This window comes from Dermochelys coriacea, chromosome 4, assembly GCF_009764565.3.
Source record: "Dermochelys coriacea isolate rDerCor1 chromosome 4, rDerCor1.pri.v4, whole genome shotgun sequence".
NCBI classification, from domain to species: domain Eukaryota; kingdom Metazoa; phylum Chordata; order Testudines; family Dermochelyidae; genus Dermochelys; species Dermochelys coriacea.
This window is the reverse complement of record NC_050071.1, coordinates 18113929-18135259: the sequence shown is the minus strand read 5'-3', so window position 1 is coordinate 18135259 and position 21331 is coordinate 18113929. Positions and strand designations below refer to the sequence as shown.

The window sequence follows — 21331 nt, the reverse complement described above, 5'->3', positions numbered from 1 at the left end:
GAATCAGGGTCTACGATCTTAAAGAATTCCAATTCAGTTCAGGGCTGACCCCTCTTCTGACTTTTGCACACGTGTGTGTTTTGTTATATGGTTGTGTAATTCTAGGGAATGGTAACACTGATTAGATAAATCTTTTTTTTTTTTTTCCTACCCAGAATGTGATAGGCTGGTACAAATTCAGACGTAATACAGACCAGACAATGACATTTCGAGAGAGACTTCTTCACAGGAATTTACAGTCATACTTATCAAATCAGGGTCTTGTCTTTCTGTTACTAACTTCCAGTGTAACTACAGAAAGCTGTTCCACTTACAGATTGGAACATGCTTTGCATAGACCACAAGAGGGGTAAGTACCTCTCAGTTGTTGTTCTCTCTAATTCTGGTAGGACACAGGGATGTATGATATGCTGTGACTTTCCTTATGCTATTCATTTTTCTAGTACTTCTGACCAAAATTACTATTTTTAATACCAACATTGACTGATTCACTTAGGAAACCTGTTGATTTTCTTCATGAAAGCAATCTTCAAGTAAACTAGACAAAGTTAGCAAAACAGATTTGATTCTTTATACTGGTAGATCCTCCCCTCTCCTTTGTAATTTGGATGGATGTCTTTCTGTACATTTTTCTCTCTCTAGTTTCTTTCATTTGAACACTCTGACCCCAACGCTTGGTTTTCTCAGCTCCAATTTTTCCAAGCAGTATTTGCAGCCCAAGATATAATTAAGTGATCTTGTAAGTCTTTATGTTCTGTCATCATATTTTTTTTGTTTGTTTTTTTGAGGAGCCTACTAGCAGATGTAGAGAAATCTTTAGCAATGACTGTTCTGAGCCTCTGACAAAGTTCACCTGGCATAGACAAAGAACAATGTATGCCAGTTCCTGTATTGATTTCATCACTCTTAATTTGTATCAAATTAACCACCATGCTATTTAAAGTATTGGCAATTGTTTTTAGACAATCTGGGAACTCAAGTCCTTACCAGAAGCAACCATCTACATTAGAGTGGATCATAAGTTTTCTGACAGAACATTTTTCTATTGGAAAATGCCAATTAGTTGTTCTGTGGGAATGTGTATATTTTGACAAAATTCTGATGGAAACCAGGCAGGTTTCCGATGGGACAGAACCCTGCCTGGCAACCTGCCTGGTCCTGCCATTTTGTCCATCTGACTTCTTGGCAGCCCTGGTTCTCAGGCTCCTGGCTCCTCAGAAGCACCATCTCCTTTGCAACTTGCCTGGAAGGCTGGCTGCGAGCCCTGGTTCCCAAGCTCATCTGCATCCCTAGTTTCCAGGCTCCCAGGGTTCCCCCGCTCCACGTCAGTTCTTCAGGTGGTCTGCCTCACCTGGAGAACTGGACAGCCAGGAATCCCAGACCAGGCTGCCTGGATCCTTGGGGTGCCTTCCTGTCATCAGCCTGGGGGTTTTCCTCCCACCAGCAGCAGGGCTGGTGGACAGGAAAGACAGGCAGCAGTGGCACTGGTATGTTCCCATATTGGGATATTCCCTTCCACAGGAAAGGTCAACATTTTATTCTGATTCGGACCAAAATCTCAAACTTGGTTTCCTGGCAGACAGATACTCTGTTTTCTATCCAGCTCTAATCTGGGTGTTTTGTATCTAGCTTGTTCAAGCTATCATGTCAATGCCTACCAAATTTTTCCTAGTACATATTATGTTGAATTTTACTGTTATCTTTCATTACATTTTGACATCTTATTTCTTGGCACTTTTTATAAATGTTGCAATTTGATAAAACAGCAATACAACAATCTCTCTAAATTAGTCTTATGGCTTCATTCATCAACTACATAAACAGCAGTTTAAGTAAATTCAGAAAGCTGATTTAATATAGTAGTTCACAAAACTATTTCATTAGTAAATTAACTCAATTTTTTCAAGAAAACTTTTGTTGGTTTTGTTTATCTATTTGAATTACAAATTGGCCTGTCTCCCCTTTTTAAAGGTAATTGGCACAGGGCGGAAATTGTTTTGGGACTTTTTTGATGTTTTATAATCTATAAAGAGGCTGATTTTTCTTTTTTTATCAACATCAGGTCTTGTCTTCCATATTTTGAGATTTCATTGGAGGCCCCTGAGGAATGGATTTGGGAGACTTATTCGTCATTAATTAAGAGGCTGGATGTTCAGTCTTTGATGAATATCTTTTTCCAAGTATTAATTTTGGCATTTATTTTAAAACACAAATTCAGAATGCTTAAAATTGAATTAAATAAGAATCACTTCCCCTTTCAGTCAGGTTTCCTTTCCTGGTACCTGTGATGTCAGCATCCTACTAATGGCCTTTCAGGAAAAAATGGAGTAGGCAACTTAATTTCCAATGTAAAAAATATTAAAAATAACAACTAACTTTCAGGCCACCTTTCTGCATGATAAGAATAGAAAAGAAGAGGAGGCAATTTTTCCTACTTTTAAGTGTAATCTTTAACAAATAAAGCTTTGCTACTGTCACTTGTGTTGACCAAATCTTCATTGCAATAAGTGGATGATGTTAAAAGGTGAAGGTAAAAGAAGCATGATCCAGCCAATTGACAGTAGATCAACCATTTGAACATCACATGAAGTATATGGATCCTAAGGAGAATGGAAGTCACTTATCCCAGAATGAATAAGAAACAAACCATGCTCACATTGCAAACGGTTTACATTTGATTCCTTTGCATCCTTCCTCTGCTAGAGCTTAGAAACAGATCATCATAACCAATCATCATTCAATTTTTAAGACTCTCTTGCTTGTGTTTAAAGAGTTCCCTTGATTTCTTTGCAAACCAATTGATGCCATGCTGTCCTAACAAAAATCCAATTTTAAAAAGGTATAAATTAACCTTGAGAGACATTGCCAGGTAGCTTTGTCCTGAAACTTACGTTTTACAAAACCTGAAATTGAAGGGAGTGCCTCAATTCTGAATTCTTTTTTTTACTTGTATTGGAAATGACACTTTAAAATATTATACCTGAAAAAAACAAATATTTTGGTTTTTGCTGTTTATGTAGTATGATTTTACATTGCATCTTGGACAATGAAAGTAGATTAATCAGTTTCTAATCTGTTTCACTTGCAAGGTACGGTATCATAAACTATCACAGTGCTGCATATGTGAGTTGCAAATGTAGGGGAATGGTTATGTGTTTAAAAACGATGTCTCCATTTAAATAAATTTAAATAAAAACATCAGTCTTCTAATTACCTAGATTTTGTCTGTGTTCCTGCCTGAGACTAAATGTGGAAGCCTGGTTTTACAAAACCTAGCTTTTGAACCTAAATCTAATCTTACACTATATCTCTAATTACAAATGTCTTCATGGCTTTTTAATATTTCAGTTGAATACAGTGTGGCTTTTATACAATGAAGGGGAATGTTTAAATGTAAACAAACACTACAGTATTAACACATCAGAACCTAAAAGTAAAAATGCCTCAAAACTAACTGAAATATTTTGATTCGTTGTCCAAAAAATAAGTATAAATTTAAAAAGTACAAATAAGTAAACTAATCTTTAAAAATACCTTTTTCAATAACCAGATTAAAGTAAGAAAACAGTAAATTACCTAAGGAAACATATGAATTCTCCTTTTGGTATTTTACATACTCAAAAACATTTTAAAATAATAATGTAACCTTAAACATGGGAAAACTTGTGGAAATGTGACTTTAACTGGACTTTTGACCCATGTGTTAAATTTCAGATGTCATGACAAAGACCCTGATCCTGTAAGCTATGTATGCCATCAGCCATGTAGAGCCCAACTTCAGTAGGGCTTTACAAAGAATTTCCCCTTGCAGAACAACTTGCAGGATCAGAGCCAAAATACAGAAACCAATGTCATTTCCAGTATTTCAAACATTAAGTAATAGTTCATGATAAACTTATTGTGATGGGGGATAGGGCCATGCTCTCCAATTATAGGGTACATAATTTTAGCATTTGGGGCCTACTTCAAAGCCCATTGAAGTCAATGGCAGTCTTTTCATTGACTTCAGTGAGCTTTAGAGAAAGCTGAAAGTGAACATCTTCATCAAGTAGACTTTTTACTCAGAGCAGCTGGTGTGTCTCCCAAGGGGGAAAAATCTATACGAGAGTCATCTAAGAGAGTCTCAGATCTTCTGGGCGTGCTTCATTTATGGTTCAACAAAGTTAGTTTCACTACCTGATATACTAAGTTCCATAAGAACAGCCATACTGGGGTCATACCAGTCATCCATCTAGCCCAGTATCCTGTCTTCCAACATTGGCTGGTGCCAGATGCTTCAGAGGGAATGAACAGAACAGGGCAATTTATTGAGGTGTTGTCCAGTCCAAGCTTCTAGTAGTCAGAGCTTTAGGGACACTCAGAACATGGGGTTGTGACCCTGATCATCTTGGCTAATAGCCATTGATGGACCTAACCTCCATGAACTTTATCGAATTCTTATTTTAACCCAGTTTTACTTTTGGCCTGTACAGCATACATAGGCAACAAGTTCCACAGGTTGACTGTGATTTGTGTGAAGAAGTACTTCCTTATGTTAGTTCTAAACTTCTTATTTCATTGGGTGAATAGTTACCTATTAATTTCATTGGGTGACCTCTGGTTCATGTGTTATGTGAAGGGGTAAATAACTCTTCATTATTCACTTTCTCCACACAATTCATTATTTTTATAGACTTCTATCATATTGCCTCTGTCATTTCTTTTCTAAGCTGAACAGTCTCTTTTTAATTGCTCCTCATATGGAAGCTCTTCCATATCCCTAATCATTTTTGTTGCCCTTCTCTGTACTTTTTCCAATTCTCATATATCATTTTTGAGCTGTTGGGACCGGAACTGCATGCAGTATTCAAAGTGTAGGCATACCATGGATTTGTACAGTGACATATTTTCTGTCTTATCTAACCCTGTCCGAATGGTTCTGAATATTGTTAGCTTTTTGACTTCCACTGCACGTTCAGCAGATGTTTTCAGAGAACTACCCACAATGATTTCAAGATCTTTCTTGAGTCACAACAACTAATTTAGACCCTAGCATTTTGTATATATAGTTGGGATTATATTTTCCAAAGTGCATTACTTTGCATTTATCTACATTGGAATTTGGTCTGCCATTTTGTTTCCCAGTCACCCAGTTTTGTGAGATCCCTTTGTAGCTCTTCGCAGTGTGTTTTGGATTTAACTATCCTGAGAAATTTTGTATCTGCAAATTTTGCCACCTCACTGTTTATCCCTTTTTCCAGATCATTTGTGAATATGTTGAACAGAGCTAGTCCCAATACAAATCCTTGGGAGACCCCACTATTTAACCTCCACTGTGAAAACTGACCATTTATTCCCACCCTTTGTTTCCTCTTTTAACCAGTTACTGATCCATGAGAGGATCATTCCTCTTATCCCATGACTGCTTATTTTGCTTAAGAGCCTTTGCTGAGGGATCTTGTCAAAAGCTTTCTGAAAGTCTAAGTACACTATATCCACTGGATCACCCTTGTCCATGTTTGTTGACCATCTCAAAAAATTCTAAAAATGGGTGAGGCATGGTCTCCCTTTACAAAAGCCATGTTAACTCTTCCCCAACATAGTGTGTTTATCGCTGTGTCTAATAATTCTGTTCTTTACTATAGTTCCAACCAATTTGTCTGGTACTGAAGTATATTCCTCTATGAGAATTAATAAAATGGAATTCTGCACCTGTATCATACATTTTTATAATAAAGATTATCTTTCACAGATACACCACTGATTTACAATGATAAATTTTTATATTCTTGCTTTTTTTAAAAAGGCTTTTTCAGAAAGTTCCTCTAGTAGTTGCCAACTTGGGTATGGCAGAACAGCAAGGTTACAGAACTGTGTCTGGCTCCTGTATTTCTGATGGCTTTGGCAGAGCAGTAATAAAACACAGGTAGGAATGATGCACTTTTTTCATATTGAACTTGTTTCTTCTAATGATATTTTGTATATATTTCAAAAACTGACATATTGGGAAGGAACCAGCAGTTTGACACTTTCAGAATCATAAAGAGTGAGAAAAAATATTTGTATTAAATTTTACATACAGTATCTCATCTGATGCACCCCAACAGGTAACCTTCATAACTGAAAGATTTTGTATTAAATAATATGTGCCAAAGACGATTTGTAGGGTAATTGAACTCTTCTTTTCTAAATGGAAATCAATGACCATTTCACAATTTTGGGTCTGTGCTTCTTTGTATCCAGATGTAGGATGCTTCATAGGTAAAATTCTAACCCATTTAAACCTCTTCAGGAAGTAATGCAACCCTAATTTGCTAGCCAGGTATAACTGTTAGGGGCTTATTCCTTCACCCGCTCACTTCCCTGGTCCTTCTCGCATGAACAGAGAGCAACAATACCTGAAGTTCGAAGGTGCAAACAATTCAATGTTTATTGGGGTGAACTTCCAGCAAGCATGATTCCAGTTTCCTTCCTCAGTGTCCCCCTTCCCAGCTCTGACACCACAGAGCCTTGCCTTTGTCCCTGTTCCCATTTCCACCTCTTAGCAAAACATGATTCCAATTCCCCCACCCCCATTCCCTGTTCCCATTCCCCCCCTTATTTCCTGATTGACTGCAGACTATATAGTAAAACTTGAGTTCTGCTTAGCCATACCTTTACAAATCGTTTTACTGAAATTTAACTAACCAATCCTAACATATTGTAATACGATTATCTAACCAATTATATTCCACCACCTTAATTAGCTTACACCCAACAAAATTAATTATACAGCAGACAGAAACGGACAGAGATTATACAGACAAACAATAGGGAAATGGAGACTACAGTGATAGAACAACAAAGAAATGAGGATTTCACACCCCAACTATTGATAAGTGAGTTCTTGCCAGACAGGTGTCAGAGTAGCAGCCGTGTTAGTCTGTATCCGCAAAAAGAAAAGGAGTACTTGTGGCACCTTGGAGACTAACAAATTTATTTGAGCATAAGCTTTTGTGAGCTACAACTCATGTTAGTCTCTAAGGTGCCACAAGTACTCCTTTTCTTCTTGCCAGACAGGATGCTATCAAACTAAGTTTCCTTTAAATCTTCTAGGCTCTTCCCTTTCTCTGGAGGTGATGGGCATTATCAGGACAGGATTGTATTCCTAACAGCCAAATAGTACCTTATTTCAGTGTGACTAGTTTGGAATGTAAGGATGTGACCGGTCGCTTCCCAGCTTTTGGCTGCCTCTGCTGCTTAGCCAAAGGCCTTAGCCTAAGAACCTGGTCTCAGACTGTCACAGTAAGAGAGAGCCGGCAGACAGTGATTTTGATTTTCTTTTATACCTCTATAACAAGCTAAGTGATAAGAATACACCTAAATTCTTAGAGTATAGGCCTTTGCAGACAGGCCAGAATATCTATATCCTAACAATCACTGACTAAACCTTTGTTTTGTAATTCATTGCTTTTCCATAACTTTTGGCCAAGCTCAGTTGTCATATCAAACTGAATTGATACTGTCAACTTCAAAATAATATTGTATACAAAATGTCTTTACCTACATTACTGATAATACCTTAAATTATTTAAATTACCAGTAAATCCAGTTTACTTTGCTGTAATGCTCTTTGTTCTTTGCATTTCTATAGATTGGCCAATGAAGTTGAGGTCATTTTTTGTTTAGTTGATTTTTCATATTCTTGGTGCTGCTGGATTTTTGTTTTAAGAACAGTTTATTTAAAAAAAATCTAAGGAATTGAACCATTTCTAATGGAATTTTAAAAAGTCCATGGAAATAATTCTATTTGGTTTGTAACATCTTGCTTTTACGAAAGCTAAATGTGGGGCCAGATAGGAGTTTTGCCTTTACGGTAATATTACTTTGCCCTCTCTCACCTTCTGAGGATCTGACAATGATTATACTTACTAACAAATTAAACATCTTGACACACCTGGAAAGATAACTAGAGACTATTCCCGTATCACAGTTGGGGAACAAAGGCACAGAAGTTAAATGACTTGCCCAAAGTCACTCACGAGACTGCAGAAGAGCTGGGAATACAACCCATATGGCGTGAGCCTATGTTTTAATCACTTGCTAGACTGTTCTTACTATGAAATATTCTGTAGCATGGAGACTACATCTTGCACATAGAGGGACAGTCTCAAATCTTTCTCTCTAATGTTTGGTTCTGCAACTGGCTGGTGAGATGTTTCATGTAGCAACTTGGCATTGTGCTCCTGTATACCCTAATAGGTCCATCAATGGCTGTTAGCCAGGATGGACAGAGATGGTTTCCCTAACCTGTTTGCCAGAAGCTGGGAATGAGTGATGGGATGGATCACTTGGGGATTACCTGTTATGTTCATTCCCTCTTGGGCACCTGGCATTGGCCTCTGTTGGAAAACAGGATACTGGGCTAGATGGACCTTTGGTCTGACGCAGTGTGGCCGTTTTTATGTTCTACCGTCCCCCTACACAAGGGACTCAGCAGCTTTCCTCTGGGCACTGCCCCCTGCACTGCTTTTTCCCCGCATGTGTTACTCTGCCAAGCTTTGTCCTGTGGGCTTTAAAATATAAAAATATATGGAGATATACTGAGCTAGAAGGGACCTTGAAAGGTCATAGAGCCCAGTCCCCTGCCTTTACAGCAGGACCAAGTACTGTCCCTTATTTTTGCCCTAGATCCCTAAATGGCCCCCTCAAGGATTGAACTCACAACCCTGGGTTCAGCAGGCCAATGCCCAAACTACTGAGCTGTCCCTCCCTCTGCTTGGCCTATTCCTGAAATAGGTTCAGTTCTGCACTACTCTCTCCTTCCCCAGGGTATTGTCCCTGACTTCTCCCAGCTCCCTCTCCAGAAGACTGTTCTTGTCTGGCTGCCTGATACCTTGACCCCATATAAGCAGTGGAGAGAGTGCAGTTGGCTGGAGAGAAGAGGCACAGATTCTCCTGGCCTGCAGCCTCTTGACCCCACAATTAGGTCACTACTGCGTGAGAATGAAAGGAACAGATCCCTGTTGCTACCAAGCTGCCTCAGTCCCCCATGCTTCACCTGTCCACATAGAGTGAAACATTCCTGCTCTGCACATGAAGGGAGCAGCCTCCGTTCAGGAGTCAATAGGCCCGGTAGCTGCCTGCAGTTGCATCTGTTGGGGACACCCAGAATTGCAGTCCAATCCTAACCGCTAAGGCTGCCGTCAGTAGCAGCAGCTATAGCTCAGCGCCACCAGGAAAAAAAAGTGTAGAACCACTGGTATGTTCCATGCTGCATGCCTGTGTTTCCCTTAGTCTGAGAACCTCTGCTATAGACCACTGTACAGAGATGTATTTAGGTTATTGACTTGTATACGTGTTATCTAACCCTTTTACCAGAGATTCTGGATCTGAGGCGAGGATAAAAATCACAAAATATCTTATTTAATAAAAGTGTTAAGAAACAGGTATCTCCCAGTGAAAGGTGTACTGGAGTGCAGAGACCTATAGTTTATAATCGAACACAAAAGGAAAAGCCAAAAGTCCACTACTGCTCCTCATAGAAAATCCATTATGCTTAAGGAATTACAGCTGATGTAGACATCTAAGTTAGACTTTAGTGGACAAAAGCATCACTCGATATACATGCAAAGTTAAATTTAATTCTACAATGGGCTTCTTTTTGTGTCCAAAGGTCAGAATTTTTTTATGAAGATGGATCACTAAAAGAGGTTCATAAGATTAATGAAATGTATGCCACCTTGCAGGATGAACTGAAGGTAGGTCATTAACTTTCAGAAAAGCACATGTCAGAGCATAGATGTTAAGGTAGCACTGCAAACAAGTCAAATATTCACACTGGAGGCCTGATTCTCATTTACACTAAGGCAACCTAACATAGCACAAAGAAGCCTTAAAGTGACTGCAAATATAATTTTCTCCCACTTCAAGGTCCTTTTGTACTGCCAGCATAATGGAAAGTGGCATTATTGTATATGAGAATTTGATCCAAGGTCTCTATGCAGAACTATGCAAATAGAAGGGAGGTGGAAGAAAGGCTTGGTATAAAACAGTTGACACCATAAGTCATACAAAATCTAGCATTTCCATTAACTGCTTGGATGATTACAAACAATGACCCAAAACAGTGGAGAACTTAAGTTATTTGCTGGGCTCTCAATGCAGGGCTTGAAAAATGTACCTGCTACAAAAGATGAACTGTTGCAGAAGGGACAACCAGCTAAATCCTAAGGTAGTAGTAAAGAAGGCAAGTCCCTTCCCGCCAACTGCTGAAAAGGGGCAAGGTGCTATTATTCCTTGTAGGATGCTCTGCCTGAGTCTGCCATGTCAGTCAGTCATACCTGTCTTCCTCCTCAGGCAGCTAGAAATTTATATATCTACAATACCCACTTTTTTTTGTGCGGCAGAGGGATTCACTGGCTACTGTAAGGGATTGGAATGAGGAGAAGGGTGCCCTCTGCTACTCTACTCCCAAGCTTGTCTTTTAGTTTTTCCTCCCCATAAATATCTATGCCTTCCACACCTGTCTTTCCAAAGGGAATTCTGGATTAAGCAGTAAAACTGGTGGAAACATTAATCTGCCAGGTTAACATCTCAGAGGAAACTGAGCAGTGAATGAACTCCTTGGAGTGAGATTGAAGGTGACACACCCTTGAAAAGTTCACAAATTAGCATATGGGTCTGCTCCTAAATGCTGGAAATTCTATTTAGGAAACTTTCTGGGTGGTGGGGCATAACCTAGGAATTTCAGTACAACATAGCTTTTTTTTTTTTTAAAGTTTCCAATCCCTGTGGTTGTGAAGATTACATCAAATCTGTATTTGAAAATTTAACTGATTAAATTAATTTATTGAGTGGCAGCTGTAGTGTCTTTGGTGCAGTTTATATCTTTTCCAATGAGCAAAAGCGTGATAGATAAAATATTTATGATTTCATGTTACTAGTCAATGGAAGCTTACAGCAAGGTTTTCAGACTTTTCTCTAATTCCAGATAAATTTATATCTTGCTTGCTCAAAGATGATCTTTCAGGCACTTAGTCCTAAGGGAAACGAGAGATATCTTAACAGTGCTTTGAAGTCTAATGAGGAAGCACAGCAGTTTTCCATTCCCCACAAGAAAAGAGAGAGTGTTCCCAAACAGGGATGACTGGACTGCATGGCAGACTATGAGTCACTCCTACTAGACTATATGGAAGACTTGGGTTTTGGCTACTGTGTTAGAGAAATTAAGTTTTTTGTAGCACAACTAGCTTTAGTTAAACTTTGTGTTCAATCTTCTAAGAGGAGTTCCTCAGTATGATTATGGTACAAGAACCAAATGTCAAAATTTTTGTATTAAGCACAGACTCGTATCAAAGTTTCAATCTGGGCAATACCAAACACAAAATCATGGAAGTCTGGGATTTGTCCAATAACTTTTGCAAATATCAGGAAAGAAAGTTGGCTCCTTATCTGGTAATGAGCCTGCAATCACAGTTTTTAAAATTAATGAGCTCTTGCATTACTTTTTGGAAATTGGTCTTGAGGAAAAATAAGTAGATAGTATGGCTATTTGGAAGTAATAAGGATTATAAATACTGTTTTTAAAAACAGGAGAAATTAAATGTGAATCATCCAGAGTTGCTAATTAGTATGCACCTCAGAGTCAGATGGGAACAAGATAGTTTACTAAGCTGCTGGAAATTTGTTAGTATCATCATGATTTTAGACATCAGAATGGAAGGGGCTAGGGGAAGAATTTTCTTTTAAATATTGAGTAAAGACAACTTTACCATTACTAAAGTTGCATCCAGGGGTAAGTTCTGAGCACAAAAGAAACAACTGAATCATAAGTACTATATACACAGGATTAGAGAGAAACTTGGCTGTCCTTTGAATTAAGATGAAAAATGGTGAAAGAAGAAACACCATTGATGTAACACTTACGGATATCAGTAAAGCACATGATACAGTACCTCACTTTCTTGAAATAGTCATTCAAAGTTACTTGGACAGGAGTACTACCTGCAGACCTGATGAGTGCCACAAATCAATGTTAGGTTCATGTTTTTAAAACCAAATGAATTCAGTTGTTAAAAGTTTTGGAACTAGGAGTAGTAACATGAAGTTAAACAAAGGAAAACATGGAAAATGTCAAGTGGTATTTTGAGTAACCCTGATGGGAGAATGTAAACTTGCCTTCAAAGGAAAATAGATAAAGTCCCATTTCTTGAGTTTAAAAGTAGACTGCATAAAATACTAGAATATACTGTAGCAAACCTTCTAGGATTATAGGTAGAATGGACTAGAAGATTTTCTAAGTGTTTTCCAGGTAGCTGCTGATTCAGTAATCTTACCGTTCATTATACCCACAATGTTGCTTTGTATGTTTTGTTTAGTAGTATTGGACCTTTTTTAAAAAAAAAAAGAAGACATTGTACAATGTGTTAACTTTTTTTTTTTAAAAGGATGCCTTGAAATTTATCTGGAACACTTAAATAAATAAATCCAATATAAGACTGACTTAATGACTACAATTGAATGTTCAGTAGAATTAACTTCTCTTGCAGAAGATATGCTCTAAAGTAGAGGGCACCGAACGATCAGTAGAGAAACTCCTAGCAGAAGTGGACCAACTAAAACAAGAAATAAAAAGAAAAAAGGAGCAGACACAAACGTCAGGTAATGCAGAAAGATAATTAAGCCTCTCCATGGAAATATGAGTTGTGACAAAACTGGACGTGTAAACAATACTTAATATAACTAGGAGGAATCCATAAGACATGAAATTTCAGCTATACTTATCCCACTAAATTCAGTCTGGTCTAAAAACCCCTGGAATTAATTCCATACTTTAGAGTCTACATAAGTGAGTAATCTCTACAGTTGCAATTTTGGAAGTTTACCACTAGATATTAAACTATATATGAAATGCCACTCATTACTAGTACTTATCTTTATTCTCAGTCTATCAAAAAATAAAATTTGCTAACCATTGAATTTTTTACAAATGGAGTCTGAAAACAGTTTGGATATTTGTGTTTAGCCACCATCACTTTCCAAATACCAGTCAAAAGAGAAACTTAATACCTTTTCTTGAAAGGAGAAAGTTTGCTAATCATAGTAAATTAATTTGTGTAGTGAACATAATTCAATAGAGAGGTCTATGCTGGTAATGTATAGAAATTAAAGACTATTCTGCACATTAAGCCACTCCAAAACTTTAAAACAAAAAGGCGATTTAACACTCATGATGGGAATACTAGAAAGGCTAGTTTGAAATTCTTATTTTTTCTATTATTTAGGAGAGAACAAGTGTGTTTCAGATGAACCAAAGGAGAATGTTTTCCTTTGTCAAGCTTTACAAACATTTTTCCCAAATTCTGGACTTCAGACCTGCATTGTTTCCTTAAAAGGCAGGCAGATTTCTAAACACTGCTGTAACACGGACCACAAAATAAATGTAATGGACAAACTGACTCTAATGCAAGAAGACACTGACTTTCCTGAAGCTGGCACAAGGCATATAACCAAGCGTAAAGCTAGCGTGACCACAGCTGGACGAAAACCATTCAAGAAATCACGCTCATTGCAACTTCACCATAAGTTACTTAAAGAGGACCAAGACAACAGAGACCAAGAAGGAAAGCTTACAATGAGTGGTACTGAAACAGAGGAGGAAACTTTGGAGAAACTTAAGGACACTAATGAATATCCACAGTCGCCAACTTTTTAATCCTTTTGGGCCAGGTGTAGGATTTTCCTCAGGGTGACTACTGCTGCACCAAAAAACTGCTGCCAACACATTTACTATGTTCCATCAATTGACAGTAGGACTAAACTAATGTATTTAAGTATCATTTTGTAAAAATTTTTAAATGTAAAACAGTTTTTTAAAATGCAGGTATCTTATTTGGAAAATATAGAGCAGAGTCCAGATTACATTCCCTCACTCTGCATTCCCTTTCTCTCAGGGCACACAGTAGTAGAGTACAGACATTGAAAACTGAAGAGCTGCTGCAACTGCAAGAGTTGATATGCTGTACCTTGCCTTTAAGTGATGATATGTACTTATTGCTAAGCTATTGCTGAACAAGGCTACCACCACATTTAGACTTTGCTCAGCACCAGCTGAAATATACAGTGCCAAAGCAGCTTGGTATCAGGGTCTGCTACAATGTTATGTTAACAGCATAGGTTGCTCTGTCTTACTCTAATCACTTGCTCTCTTGCATTCTGACCATTTATATCTTGGGTTTTACTTGCAAATTGCTCTCATGATGAGCAAGTTTAACTCCATGTTTTCCCTTACTTCAAACTCAGAAAGGTATGGAGTAGGGTCCTGTTGTATTTTAAGATCAGATTATAATGCAGGAAAACAGCACACAAGTGTTTTGAGAAGTTTCCTACAGGTTTTAAGTTCTCTATTGCAAACATGGAGAACTCTCTCTTAATGAGTGCTCAGTTCTGTTATTTGTTATAGCGTGTAATATGTTACAACTTCTTTCTGGCAGTTACATAGAGGAATGCCAAGCATTTTGGGTAAGAGTATAACGGACCGGAGCATTCGTTCTAAAATTGTTAGTATTTTGTTACGGATGTAAAGGTTCTGGTAGTAATGAAAATATAAACATTATAAATAACTTTATTGTTTTATACACAATTTACATAACTTACTCCGGATGCCTGATATCACAAATTTTGGGGTCATTAAGAAATGTTGGATCCTTGTACACAACTGGCATAAATCCTGCAAGAAATTAATACTGGTAAGTGTTTAAATAAAAAAAAAAAATTTTCTACAAAAACTAGTTTACAGCTATGCTTACCAATTACATGAGCTCTTTTAATGGCTTTTGAAATCTCTTTCTGTTTCTTCCCACACAAGCCTGTAAAGACAGATTTTTAGCATCTTATTTCAGGTATCCAAATAATAGATGGAGGTTAGTTATTAGGGATTCCCTTGGGACTTTTAAAAAAAAAACCTTACTAGAAAATAGATAAATCAGATTATCGAAACTATTAGTATGTAGAAAGTGTACAATTCAAATGTTTGAATTCCTAATCATGAAAATACCCAGTTATGTCATGTTACTCAGTGGTTTCCACAGTGGATAGTAATTGTTACCACTATGATGGTTAAATTCAAAATGCTAAATTTTAATAAAAAGAAAAGGAGTACTTGTGGCACCTTAGAGACTAACAAATTTATTAGAGCATAAGCTTTCGTGAACTACCTAAATTTTAATATTAGCCTTAAGTCAACACTTGTAATAAGATAAAGATTACTTGTTAAATTGACATTAGACTACAGCTTACATACCTGTTATATGTCTGCCATAAATGCGACCAGTATATGGAGAAACAAACTGGGATAGAAGCTATTGAAGAAGCAAAAAGCTTAATAAATATTCTTGCAAACCAGTAACTTTAAATACTAATTTTTTTTTAAGTTGTATTTGACACTATTGTATGCTCCCTATGTTATGGCATATGACGTTATTTGCCTTAAAGAACTTATCACAAGAATAACTTGATGGCTTTTAAACCAGAATTTTAAAACCATGTATATTAATGTTCTAAATACGATCACCTTTTCTGTGGCACTCATCTTAGTTCTTTACAAACATTAAAAAATTAATTAGCCCCTCACCTCCTATGATTACTATCATCTGCATTTTACACATCAGGAACTGAGTCACACATTAAAGCCAGAAGCATCTGCTAGCTTTGGAGGTCCAGTTTGAGAATCTTATGGCATGATTTTTCAGAGTACTCCCATTAATCTCCGTTCCAGTCGTGAGTGCTCAGCACTTCTGAAAGTCAGAGCCCTAAGTATCTCAAAGAGACAGCCGAAAAATTGTTGTGCCCTTTTTGCAAAACTGAAATTTTCCTCAAGAAAATAATTTTTTTACATACTACATTAGTAGCCAAATAAATGAATACTAACTTCCCCTACAAGCTAGCTCTTCACTCTTCTGAATGTCATGCTTCACCTACACAACCCTGTTGTGAGTGTCTCCTTCAGTAAAGAATAGGAGGCCCAAACTATTCTGTACATCAGATTTCATTCTTCTAGTCACTCATAAAGCAAATGATAGTTCAGCTTATCACTGTCCTAACCACCTGCCCTTTGTGGAGAGCCCTACAGCATCAATCTAGCTTTGCATACCATAAATTATACCTGTGCCCCAAATACTCCCCCCAGCAGTGCCATTGGAAGCAAGGAAGTGAAATTGACTGTCAATTTACCTCTGCTTCTACAGGCACAGCATTTCCTCCAGCTAGTAGAAAGAGAACAAGCTAGTGGGGAGTATTGCTCACATTCTCCCCCAACTTCATACCCTTCATTTCTAGAATTGAACCCTTCTAGTCACATTTTCCCCTGGATCCTCCTGCCTAAATAGCAACTTCCCCACAAATAAAATTGACCAAACAACTGCCTGAGACAATCACGGCATAAATTCATATGGTAAAGAATCTCACCTGTACATTCTTGTAGTCTACATTTATTCCACACAAGACGCATCTTTTAGGAGGATCCTTATAGGGGTTTTCCATTTGAACTGGCTGAAATAAGAAGTAGTTTAACTACTACACAAGAGAGATTATTCTATTTCTTGATTTCATTAGAACACAAATAAAAAAGTTCTGGAAAATTGAAATGAAGGCTGATTTTAAGACTTAGCAATAGCACATGTCATTAGAGGTAGTTTCATATTGCAAACCCAGACCTTTGCTTCCCAGGCTGCTGTAGGTTAAAAGTAGGGCAGTTGATTAATCGAAGTTAACTCATGCCATTAACTCAAAAAATTAACTGCAATTTAAAAAATTAGTCATGATTAATTGCAGTTTTATTTGCATTGTTAAACAGACTACTAATTGAAATTTATTAAATTGGATGTTTTTCTACATTTTCAAATATATTGATTTCAATTAAACACAGAATACAAAGTGTACAGTGCTCACTTTATATTATTTTTAATATAGATATTTGCACTGTAAAAATTACAGATTTTTTCAGTTCACCTCATAAGTGCTGTAGTGCAATCTCTTTATCATGAAAGTGCAACTTACAAATGTAGATTTTGTTACATAACTGCACTCAAAATAAAACACAGGTAAAACTTTAGAGCCTACAAAAGCCCACTCAGTCCTACTTCTCGTTCAGCCAATTGCTAAGACAAACAAGTTTTACAGGAGATAACGCTGTCCACTTCTTATTTACAATGTCAGCAGAAAAATGAGAAGAGGCATTTGCATGGGACTTTTGTAGCCGGCATTGCAAGGTATTTACGTGCCAGATATGCTAAATAGTCATGCTTCGGCCACCATTGCAGAGAACATGCTTCCATGCTGAAGACGCTTGTTAAAAAAATAATGCATTAATTAAATTTGTGACTGAACTCCCTGGGGGAGGAGAATTGCATGTCTCCAGCTCTATTTTACCTGCATTCTGCCATATATTTCATATTATAGTAATCTTGGCTGATGACTCAGCACATGTTAAAAAGGAGGACTTGTGGCACCTTAGAGACAACATTTATTTGAGCATCAGCTTTTGTGAGCTACAGCTCACTTCATCGGATGCATTCAGTGGAAAATACAGTGGGGAGATTTATATACACAGAGAACATGAAACAATGGGTGTTACCATACACACTGTAACGAGAGTGATCAGGTAAGGTGACCTATTACTAGCAGGAGAGCGGGGGGAACCTTTTGTAGTGATAATCAAGGTGGGCCATTTCCAGCAATTGACAACATCATCTGAGGAACAGCTGTGGGGGGGGAGATAAACATGGGGAAATAGTTTTACTTTGTGTAATGACCCATCCACTCCCAGTCTTTATTCAAGCCTAAGTTAATTTATCCAGTTTGCAAATTAATTCCAATTCAGCAGTCTCTCAGTGGAGTCTGTTTTTGAAGTTTTTTTTAAGAATTTCCAAACAGACACTCGTTACAGGGTGTATGGTAACAACCCTTGTTTCATGTTCTCTGTGTATATAAATCTCCCCACTGTATTTTCCACTGAACGCATCCGATGAAATGAGCTGTAGCTCACGAAAGCTTATGCTCAAATAAATGTGTTAGTCTCTAAAGTGCCACAAGGTGCTCCTTTTCTTTTTGCGGATACAGACTGACACGGCTGCTACTCTGAAACTCAGCACATGTTGTTCATTTTAAGAACACTTTCACTGCAAATCTGACAATATGCAAAGAAGGTACTAATGTGAGATTTCTAAAGATAGCTACAGCACTCAACCCAAGATTTAAGAATCTGAAGCCCCTTCCAGAATCTGAGAGGGACGAGGTGTGGAGCATGTTTCAGAAGTCTTAAAAGAGCAACACTCCACTGCGGAATCTACAGAACCCGAACCACCAAAAAAGAAAGTCAACCTCTTGCTGGTGGCATCTGACTCAAATGATGAAAATGAACATGCACTGGTCTGCACTGCTTTGGACTGTGATCAAGCAGAACCTGTCATTGGCATGGACACATGTCCTCTGGAATGGTGGTTGAAGCATGAAGGGACATGAATCTTTAGCACATGTCTTATTTACAATGTCTTTCTAGTGACATTGTAAACAAGAATTGGGCAGCGTTATCTCCCATAAACGTAAACAAACTTGTTTGTCTTAGCGATTGGCTGAACAAGAAATAGGATTGAGTGGACTTGTAGGCTCTAAAGTTTTACATTGTTTTATTTTTGAATGCAGTAGTTCTTTTGTACATAATTCTACATTTGTAAGATCATCTTTCATGATAAAGAGATTGTATTACAGTACTTGTATTAGGTTAATTGAAAAATACTTTTGTTATTTACAAAGCAAATATTTTTAATAAAAAATATGAAATGAGCACTATACACTTTGTATTCTGTGTTAATTGAAATCAATATATTTGAAAATATAGAAAACATCCAAAATATTTAAATAAATGGTATTTATTATTGCTTAACAGCACAATAAATCGCAATTAATTTTTTAATCGCTTAACAGCCCTAGTTAAACCTAGAGATACTGATCTTGTCTCTAAGGCGCTTTTTTACTTGTATATATGGACCCCATCATCTTAGTATTGAGCATCTCCCAGATATTTAAAAGATAGAAAATAGTAATTCTTCCCTCCTCCCCACTTTATAAAAGAAATGACTTTGTTTGTTCTATGTAGCACCACCATGACAACTGCTAGAACTCAACAGGTGGAAGCAGTATGTTTCCTGGTTCCCTTCCTTCCTTGAAGGATGCTCCTCTAGGATTTACATAATGGAGGGATGAATGTGACTATATTAAGGCAAGGGGAGGAGGAGGAGTGGCTGAGTGAGGGGGTGCAGGGACACCTGGGGACCAGGGCAGATGTGGGGTCTGCATGGGGGAGACTTCCTAACAGTCCCCGCACCCCAAAAGAAAACTGTTCCATACTTCTCACACCCACACCCAACAACCCTCCACGTTCACCTCCAGGTTTCTTCCCAGCAATTACTTCCCTCTCCCTCAGCTCCTCCATTACCCCTTATTCCCCCAAGCCTTTCCACTCCTTCTGAGGGGTACAGAAAATAAGTTTCTGTATTGTAGTTTATTGAATTATTACTCAAATTTATATATTAATATGCCTATTAAGGAATCTATTTGTCAAAAAGCATTTCCTGAATCTTTCTGGTTACCTATATTGTTACAGACATACTTGTAGACAGGTATTTTGAAATAAGTAACTAAAATTGAAACTGGTATGATTGTTATTTTGACAAATAAAATATGTAGAATTTTCTATTTTTTGACACAGAATTCCTCCATGATTAAATTCATACCTTCAAGAGCTGCTTTTCTCAGCACTGCAAGCTTAGTCAACTACAAAATGTGTCAAGTTAAAGCCTTCTTACCAGATCCACTTTGTGGGACACCTGTTCCTGCTGTGAACTATATCCCCTTCTCCACAACACTGTTGCCAGAACAAAATGAAAGTTACTGTTAAATCCCTTTACAAATATTGCCTCTAAAACAGAAAAAAAAAATTTCCTGCCTAAACTGAAAGTTGTGCATCTTCCAAGGAGAAAAGTGGATTGATTGTATAAGAAGTTTTTCCATTAAGAGATTAGGCACAGGGTCGGGAGGACCCTTCATTGAACTCTGAATGTCTTCCCCTGCTCTTTGTTTCCCTATTTTAAAAGACTCTTGCAGGTGCATTCACAGTCACATTTCTGAAGTAATAACAGGTTTCAGAGTAGCAGCTGTGTTAGTCTGTATTCGCAAAAAAGAAAAGGAGTACTTGTGGCACCTTAGAGACTAAAATTTATTTGAGCATAAGCTTTTGCGAGCTACAGCTCACTTCATCAGATGCATTTGGTGGTAAATACAGAGGGAAGATTGATATACACACACAGAGAACATGAAACAATGGGTTTTATCATACGCACTGTAAGGAGAAAGAAAAGGAGAACTTGTGGCACCTTAGAGACTAACAAATTTATTAGAGCATAAGCTTTCGTGAGCTACAGCTAGTAGCTCACGAAAGCTTATGCTCTAATAAATTTGTTAGTCTCTAAGGTGCCACAAGTCCTCCTTTTCTTTTTGCGAATACAGACTAACACGGCTGCTACTCTGAAAACTGTAAGGAGAGTGATTGCTTAAGATGAGCTATTGCTGGTAATAGGTCATCGTAAGTGATCATTCTCCTGATCCCTCTCCTTACAGTGTGTATGATAAACCCATTGTTTCATGTTCTCCTTGTGTGTATATCAATCTCCCCACTGTATTTTCCACCGAATGCATCCAATGAAGTGAAAGCTTATGCTCAAATAAATTTGTTAGTCTCTAAGGTGCCACAAGTCCTCCTTTTCTTTATTTCTGAAGTAGGAAACCTACTGGCAGCAGGGATCCTGCAACCACCAACCTCTAGCTCCATCAGTGGACAGGCGAACCCTCCCTCCCTACACTTGACCAGGGCAGGGGCGGTGACACCGCGAGGCCATCCTCGCTCGCCCGCCTGCTCCGGGGGACACTCCCCGAGGCTTCAGAGGAGAGACACCCCAGAGCCCACCAGGGCGCGCCCCCCGTCCGTGGCGTTGCCATCCCAGAGGGGTCGGTGCTCTGCGGCCCCGTCACGTTGAGGGTGGAAGCTGGGGGCGGGCGAATTGCGCCCGCCCTGCCGAGGCTGAGGCCTGGCCCGGCGGAGCCGGGGCTCCCAAGCCGCAGAGAGAGCGCGGACACCAGCCCAGAGGCCTCTCACCAGCGCAGGAGGCGCTGGCTCCCTGACCAGCTGCCAGGATCTGCTGGAGCCTCCCCCAGCCGCGGGATGAAACCACTAAGCTGGCCGCCATTTTCTTCCCGCCTCGCCCTTCACGGCGCCCGTCCGCCTGTCGCTACACTGTGGCGCGACCAACAGGGCTTG

At 38.4% G+C, this 21331-nt stretch overlaps 2 protein-coding genes across 5 annotated transcripts in view; one reads left to right on the top strand and one right to left on the bottom strand.

Moving 5' to 3' along the window:
* Positions 1–14747, top strand: part of ABRAXAS1 (abraxas 1, BRCA1 A complex subunit) — a 24138-nt gene extending 9391 nt beyond the window's left edge. For all 3 annotated transcript variants that reach the window (XM_038398728.2, XM_038398733.2, XM_038398731.2), the window contains exons 5-9: positions 156–349; positions 5786–5905; positions 9635–9719; positions 12510–12621; positions 13245–14747. In XM_038398728.2, coding sequence (XP_038254656.1) covers positions 156–349; positions 5786–5905; positions 9635–9719; positions 12510–12621; positions 13245–13675 — 942 coding nt within the window. In that variant the 3' untranslated portion in view covers positions 13676–14747. The remainder of the gene's footprint in view (positions 1–155; positions 350–5785; positions 5906–9634; positions 9720–12509; positions 12622–13244) is intronic.
* Positions 14569–21331, bottom strand: MRPS18C (mitochondrial ribosomal protein S18C). Of its 2 annotated transcripts, XM_038398737.2 has the most exons (6): positions 21170–21327; positions 19824–19882; positions 16426–16509; positions 15263–15320; positions 14769–14828; positions 14569–14689 (listed from the first exon to the last, which is right to left on the bottom strand). In XM_038398737.2, the coding sequence occupies exons 1-6, from the start codon at positions 21258–21260 to the stop codon at positions 14613–14615; spliced, it is 429 nt and encodes a 142-aa protein (XP_038254665.1). In that variant the 5' UTR covers positions 21261–21327; the 3' UTR covers positions 14569–14612. The 2 variants fall into 2 exon arrangements, with proteins under 2 accessions (XP_038254665.1, XP_043369853.1); XM_043513918.1 differs by lacking the exon at positions 14769–14828 and having other exon boundaries at positions 21170–21331.

Excerpts from the sequence above, each read along its gene's own strand:
- MRPS18C (XM_038398737.2), bottom strand. The coding sequence starts at position 21,260 with ATGGCGGCCAGCTTAGTGGTTTCATCCCGCGGCTGGGGGAGGCTCCAG. Across the intron at positions 19,883-21,169 it reads AGCCAGCGCCTCCTGCGCTG|TGTTGTGGAGAAGGGGATAT; the intron begins GTGAGAGGCCTC and ends TTCTGGCAACAG. Across the intron at positions 14,829-15,262 it reads TTATGGCAGACATATAACAG|GCTTGTGTGGGAAGAAACAG; the intron begins GTATGTAAGCTG and ends CTGTCTTTACAG.